Source organism: Porites lutea, chromosome 1, assembly GCF_958299795.1.
Source record: "Porites lutea chromosome 1, jaPorLute2.1, whole genome shotgun sequence".
Classification (NCBI taxonomy): domain Eukaryota; kingdom Metazoa; phylum Cnidaria; class Anthozoa; order Scleractinia; family Poritidae; genus Porites; species Porites lutea.
Window position 1 is genome coordinate 53,071,150 of NC_133201.1, and position 7,500 is coordinate 53,078,649.

Sequence of the window (7,500 nt, forward strand, 5' to 3'; positions counted from 1 at the left end):
GGAGGGGGGGGGGGGGGGGGTAAGGTGTGAAAGTGTGTGGGGAGGGAAGGGGGCGATTGGGGTGGATTAGCTAGACTCTCTTTTTCTTCAGATTTAGTGAGTGGAGTAAACGCGCGCGGAAGCGTCGAGCAGACGCGAGAAACGAGGGAGGCATTCTCGCGCCTTCAGTCACGCGCAAGGTCACGCGTGTCTCGCGCTTTTCGCTCGACGGATTGGGAAAAAAAGAGAGACTGCTCATAGTCTAGTGCGGAGTTGTCGCCTGTTAAATTTTCATTGATGCCTGTCTTTACCTAACGCATTTCAGGTTCGAGTTTTTGTGTCATTAAGCCATGAAGATCAGTATTCAGTTGTTCATTCGCCTTCCGCCGTCTGGGTAGAGTCCGTTAGTACAGCTGGATTTCAGTTATGCTCGCGTGCAACAGGTTCTACAAATGACACTGGAATTATCAACTGGGTAGCGTTTCAGGACAAACCCATGTTAACGGATGGAAGCGTTACTTTTAGCGGAATATGGACAACAGAAACGAAGTGTGAGAAGGTGGCCTTTTCTCAGGTTAGATAACAATAATTGATAACAAGTATATAATTTTGTTATAAAGGTGTAAAACGTAATTAAATAGTAGAAACAAATGAAATAGTACTAGAAAGTAGTTCTAAAACAAATGATCACTAATTAATGTGCGGAATTTGCTCTTCATAGCAGAGTCCACTGCTAAAAGTCTTTTTAAGCTTTCTCTCGGGCTTAGTTTCAAACTTTTCCTTCCAACGCCTTTAGATAAGCTATTTTCACGTTTTACTTTGGAGGTAGTGATTGAATAATGCGTGACCGTTTTGAATGTATTGATGTGTTAAAGAGAATTTGGAAAATAGAAGTCTATTTATTTAATGATATTAAATTTTTAGCATTAAACTTAACAAAGTTAGCCGAAAACGAACATTGTTGTTTGTTACTTTATTTAAGTAATGGGCCAAATAAGATGCATTCACCAACCTTTTCAACACTTCGTAGAAAGAGGTGAAAGAGGGGTAGAAAATTGAGTTAATGTGAATAGACAAGTAGATTTGATTAATCTGCTCCCCTTAGCCTTTGATAAATCCTTAATTTCATTCAAGTGCCGCTAAGTACTTCATGGATACGTTTCTACTGATTTATCTTTCGAGAAGCTTGTTTATTTTCAGTCAATAGTTTTAATTTCATATATCTAACATCTTTTTGCAGAGCTTTGCTTCCAAGCCTCGTGTATTTGTCTCTGTTAAGTACACTCGCAGCACAAAGCCAAATGATGCTATGTACTTATGGTTAGAGAACGTGAACTCTGGAGGATTTGAAGTGTGCTTAAGGGAATTCTTGCCCTTTGATGGAAAACACCAAGATGCAGTTGTGGTAAGTGATGCATTCATTTCTTGTTAAAGGAAATGTGGTTCGAAACCTGACGCAACTCGTCTTGTAAAGAAAAGGGTAGCAAATTAAAATTATTTTCTTGTCCGCAGGACTGGTTTGCATTCACTGGGAATGGGAGTCAACTTAATTTCACAATAACTGGGAGAGAAATCTTTCCAAACAGTGGAAATCCATCGGCCAAAAACAACTACGGCTTCTGTCAGGTGAAAACTTTAGTTCTAACAAGAACATTTAGTAAGCCAAAGAACACTGATTTTTTAGTGGTTAAGTTCACACTAAAGAAAACTTAAAATTCAATAAACCCAAGCTTACCAGGCCATGGTAATCAACATTGTATCCAAAATGGCAATTCCCAGATGAGCGCGACATGTTTGTTTCGCGATTTTGTTGTGCGCATATTTCGCGATTTTTAAATTTCGTGACTTTGCGAGAATTTTATATTTCGAATCTCTTCAATTTCGCGTTGTAGACAGTGGGCGAATATTAGAAGTGGGGACTTTACAGAAGATGGGCAAAAATAGAGGGAGAGGTGAGCACGTGATACTAACTGACATGACTTTTTTACCTATTTACAGGAAGTGCCTTTCAATACGACCTTTTACAAATCGCCAATTGTGATTCTTTCCGTAAATCATGACTATAATCGTAAGGTCAAGGGAAGTAGTCCTCCAGAAAATAATATAATTTCAGCCTGGCTAGAGGTAAGTTTGCCTTTTTATTCGAACCTGAGAAAATAGCCCACCCGACATTTCGCGCGACGCCACCACTAGTTTTCCCACAAAATGAGGACTGAACCCCGAAAACCTCGTTTCACGACGCAATTACTGGCTTTCCCGAGAAAAGACGTCTGTGGAAGAGTGCAGAAATTCCATACTGATGACATGTACTTCCCAGATCAAGATAGTGCTTCTGATTGGTCATGCTGCAAAATAAATTTTCTTTAACCAATCAAAAGTACTGCATGCCCAGATCTGCTTAGTGACACATCATCAGCACGCAATTTCTGCGCTCGTTCCTCAGACGTCTTTTCACGGAAAAGCCAGTAATTGCGTCATGAAACGGGGTTTTCCTCACTGGGTTATTTTCTTGATGGTCACTTGAGGTTAATGATAATGAACAGGGATTTTTTCAGCGCTTTGCTACATTATTCTATTCAATTGTTGGCTTGAACTCTCACGACACCTTTGAGACCCAAAAGTCCATATCCCTTTTTCAATCAGGGGAGAGAAGAAATCCGTTAATTCTGGTAAATTTATAAAAGGACTGTGAAAACTGTGTAAAAGCCATAAGAAACCAATAATTTGGATCTGATCCATAAATTTCATGACTTAAAGGTATCGTCGTAGAAATCAAGAAGAAATTATGAATTTTCTAGTAACTGATGAGTGCTATTACATTTTGCTGCAGGAAGTTGGATTAGAATCTATGAAGGTCTGCGTTAAAGACCTCAGTGGATTAGGATCGAGCCATGATCCCTTGATTGTCAGCTACGCTGTTACTGGAGGTTGTTTATTAATTTTCCTATTGTAATGATCAGTATTTCTAGAAAGAACTATTGTCATTTTTGTTATTATTTTTATTGATATCTTTTAGAAGTTCTTATATGTAGGAATACATTTCATGATATTAATTAAAGAAACGCTGGAGTACAAACACGGATGTACCTTATTCATATTACACTCTATCTTTGCAGGCACTTCAAGATTGATGGGATAAGAGCAATTAGAAGGCGCGCAAGTAATAAAATTGCCAATACGAGTAGTCGAGTAATCGCGCTCGGGTTTGTTTATTGCCTCAAAATAAGACGACGATTTTCGTCATGCAAAATGCAAAATGTAAACTTCGACAAGTTTTAAGTCATAATTCCCTGCTGTGAAGATTCTACTGTCGCCTACTGCATTCAAAATCACTTCCACCCATATTTTGCGATTTTCGTTTTTTTTAAGGTCAAAACTTCTTAATTTTCTATTGTGTAGATAATTAAAACAAACTCGACTGCATTCTTGTATTTACTGACTTTATCTCTTGTTTGCCCCCTGAGAAACCACGTAACATTGCTTTAATTTATTCCACCAGTCCGAAGCGCGTGCAAAGATGGCGGGTATCGTTAATAGGGTCTACTAAGGATACAAAAACGTCAGTTGAGGTACCTACAAGCAAACATGTTACTACTACTAAGCGGTAACTTAGTTTTAATTCAAATATGAAAAATATGTTAGATATTTATGGTTTTTCCAAATGGATAACTACTCAATATTATGTTTCTTTTTTTCTCGGTACAGATCTTAATCCTTGCCTTAATGTGCATTGCCCACGGTTTGGAGTCTGCAGGACCTATAGTGCGCATGACGCTCGGTGTGAGTGCGATGACCAATGCCCCTCATATAAAGACCCAGTGTGCACTGCAAACGGAACAACTTACGACAACCGATGCTGGCATAAGTTAAGCTATTGCAGAGGACTTGAAAATAATCTGGTCTATCACCCAGGAAGTTGTGAAGGTAACAAAAAATAATTTCAACGATTTTTTTGGCTGTATATGCCACATAGAATAGTCTGGCAGTTAAGCTCTCGATCGTTTAGAATTATAGGTGTTGGCTCAAAATTACATTGGCTTCTAGCTATGATGTTTATAACTTTTCGTTACTTTTAAGCTCGCTTTTAGCTCCCTACGCAGGGTAAGCAATAATAGGCAGCTGTAACAAGCTACTTCGTCTCTCTAATTTGGCAAACGAGCATATAACAGCCCAGACAATAGCCGATGTTTGATCTGTGTAAGATCTTTTATTCTCTTTTGTCTTGCAATTTAGTTTTTCTGCGTAAAATTAGATTACACAAATTTGCTCGGGGCAAATATGGTGCAAAAAAGTGCAAAAGAGGAGGAAATCAAAGACAAAGGTAGTAAATATCGCATTTACATACCAGTTTACATGGAGTTGCATATTTGAGAGCAAATGCAGTATTTACTATCTTTGCCCTTGATTTCATCCTCTTTTGCACTTTTTTTGCACCTTTAGCACTGAGTGAAATGCTGAAAATCAAATATTTCCCGCAGTGGGCCAATATACTGGCATATGTTTATCTTTATACTGGCATATGTTTATCTTTGCACTGAAACCAGCATGCAATAATAAGCAGCTACTACACATTTCGTTCTTGAAAGGTAGCCGACATTACAAGTTACAGCCTAGTTTTAGTTCCATTTCGACGCTTTTTTTATCACCACCCTTCACCACTTAGAGTTGCACTACAACGCAAGCTAGGGAAGCTACCTAAGCGATAATGCTTAAAGAGCACAGTGATTCTTCCTTATAAAGTACTTAATTTATTACAAAACAGGTTTTCCAATTGTTCGGGGCCGTGTAGATCTACTACAGGTTCCAAAATGGTCAGATTCAAACTGTCAGACAGTCACATTTCCTCCATACCGGTTTTATCCGGATAAACAAGTTCATGTTCAAATAACCGTCAATCACATGAAGCTGAATGACTCTGTGACAGTCCACGACGCTGTTACTTCATGGACAGAAAGTATCAACACAAAAAACTTCACCGTCTGTGTCATGCAAACCGGGAGGAAAGAAGAAGGTGCGAATCCATTTGCCACCATTGATTGGGTGGCTTATCAAGGAGCACCACCCGAAGGATTGACGGGAACGGTTGAGTTGCAGAAATGGTGGTCTGGTACCAACTGCGCAGATGTAACCTTTCCTACGGTGAGATGGGAATGTACATATTAAATTAAATAATTGTTGCAAATTCAATTGAGGTCTCCATGACGAATGTTAGACTTTCATTCATGTGACAGCCTTAATTCATGTCTTGAAAAAACAAACAAACAAACAAACAACAACAACACCAAAAACAGCAAAAAAAACAAAACAAATAAATACTAAATAATTGGAAAATTGAGTCTTGTGACCCTTACCCAAAACATGACAGATTTAATCACGACTTGTCTGCGTAACAAAAGAAGAAAAACATCAAGATCGAAACTGTGAAGGAGAGACCTCCTAAACACCCATTTCAACAAAATGAAGCGCTAGTCTGATACAAGGAGGCACCTTATAACCAAAAAATAAACAAACAAACAAAGAAAAAAACACAAAATATTTATTTATCTATTTGAAGTAACTGAATGTGGAAAGACAAGAATTCACATCTTAAGTTAAAGAACATATTAAAACTTTCCTTGAACTAGAAAAATGAGATACAAAGCTAACAAAAAATAATCGATCATTACGAGGTAACTGGGGAGATGACTGCTAGATCTTCTAAAAAGTTGTGATCGACTTAGCGACTTAGTTAACAAGACAACATTAGGTAACAAGTAAGAATGGGAACTTACTTAGTGGTTAGTTTCAAGTAATTTTGCAGCAATATTAAAAAAATGCTGTTGCGATTGTTGTTATTGCTTTTTCTTCAGGGCAAGTTTGCCGAGGCGCCAATAGTCCTTGTGACGTCAGAGCACCTGAGGACTGGTAAAGAGTATGATGCTGCTCTCATTTGGATTGAAGACGTAACAAAGGACTCAGTTAAAGTCTGTCTTCGTGAAATGCAAAACTTTGACGGTAGACACCAAGATATCACTGTGGTACGTTCTTAGTCAGATTTAAAAAACTGGAACGCGACTGTCCACAAAATTTGTGAGGAATGCTGGTCTTGTTAAAAATAACAGCGTTAAGAGGAAAAAGCATTGCTAAGTAAAGATTGTCCGGGCGATCGCGAGTGATGATCAGTCAAACGAAAGGAAATGCAGAAAGAAAAACATAAAAAGAAACGGAAATAATAATAATAAAAATGAATAATAACAATAATAATAATAATAATAATAATAATAATAATAATAATAATAATAATAATAATAATAAGAAGAAGAAGAAGAAGAAGAAGAAGAAGAAGAAGAAGAAGAAATGAATTGAATAGCATTACGGGTGGTGAATTTTAAGTAGCACACAAATTTGTCTGCCTTGTCCCCATGTCTCCCTTCACGCTCTTACGTGATTCGCCTGATGTCTTAAAAAAATGTGGATTTGCATCCTTTTCTTGACTCTTTACGCTCTTTGTTATGTCACAACTTTATAGAGTTCAAAATACTTAGATTCAAAGGGGCCTAAAAATGCTGAGTTTATTTAAATTTTTTGTTGGTGTAATACGATTCTGTCACAAGATGGGTGGCATCACTTTTGTTTTTACCTCTTTTCATAGAACTGGTTTGCCTTCTCCAAACTGCACAAGCCTCTTTTCACTGAACATGGTGTCATAAGTTTTCCAAATACGAACCCACCTTTGGATAAAATGAACAATGCTTATTGCCAGGTGAGAAAAGAATTTTTTGCAAAAGCAGTGAGTAGCATGCTGTTCACAGCATTTTCCGTCACAGATATATTGCTTACTTACATCACTGTTTATATTTTCAAAACACTTTTAGTCATATACACTTTACGCAATAGAGATCAAAGTGACTAGAAAAGTAGAGAAGCTCAAGAACTACAGACCGATAACGTCCCTCTTAACCATCGACAAAGTGTTTGAGCAACTGCACTGTAATCAGGTGACTGTGAAACTCGACGACATCTTTTCTAGCCGAAGCACTGCTTACAGAAAGGGACACAGCTGTGAGACCACTCTACTTCGTCTGACTGAGGACTGGAAGCTAGCAATAGACAGAAAAGAGCTAGTATATATTCTATCGACTGATATGAGTAAAGCGTTTGACTCTCTCAGCCACTCGCCGACACTAACGAAGCTTGAAGCATACGGTTTTGAGTCCTCAGCGTTAGACCTCACGCGATCATTCTTTAGCAACCGCCAAAATAGAGTAAGACTGGGAAATGCGGAAAGCAACTTGTATCAAATAAGCAGAGGGTGTCCTCAGAGGTCTTCCTTCAACCCCTTGCTCTGGACCTTATTTCAGAATGACCTGCCCTGCTCCATAACTACAGCTAAACTTTCGATGTATGTGGACGACCACCAGTTGTATACCTTCTCAGGAACTAATTTTACAGCTGTAAGGGAAGCCTTAGAGGAGGAAGGTCAACTTGCCGCGTCTTGGTATCGTGATAACTTTCTACTCGCAAATCCTGACAAATAACAGG

General features: G+C 38.3%; 1 protein-coding gene across 1 annotated transcript in view; it reads left to right on the top strand.

Moving 5' to 3' along the window:
- The first annotated feature begins 304 nt into the window (after positions 1 to 304).
- The window catches only part of LOC140921629 (uncharacterized), an 18,617-nt gene continuing 11,421 nt past the window's right edge, over positions 305 to 7,500 (top strand). The window contains exons 1-9 of the mRNA XM_073371637.1: positions 305 to 553; positions 1,220 to 1,384; positions 1,492 to 1,605; positions 1,978 to 2,103; positions 2,810 to 2,906; positions 3,685 to 3,903; positions 4,742 to 5,118; positions 5,829 to 5,996; positions 6,611 to 6,721. Coding sequence (XP_073227738.1) covers positions 476 to 553; positions 1,220 to 1,384; positions 1,492 to 1,605; positions 1,978 to 2,103; positions 2,810 to 2,906; positions 3,685 to 3,903; positions 4,742 to 5,118; positions 5,829 to 5,996; positions 6,611 to 6,721 — 1,455 coding nt within the window. The 5' untranslated portion in view covers positions 305 to 475. The remainder of the gene's footprint in view (positions 554 to 1,219; positions 1,385 to 1,491; positions 1,606 to 1,977; positions 2,104 to 2,809; positions 2,907 to 3,684; positions 3,904 to 4,741; positions 5,119 to 5,828; positions 5,997 to 6,610; positions 6,722 to 7,500) is intronic.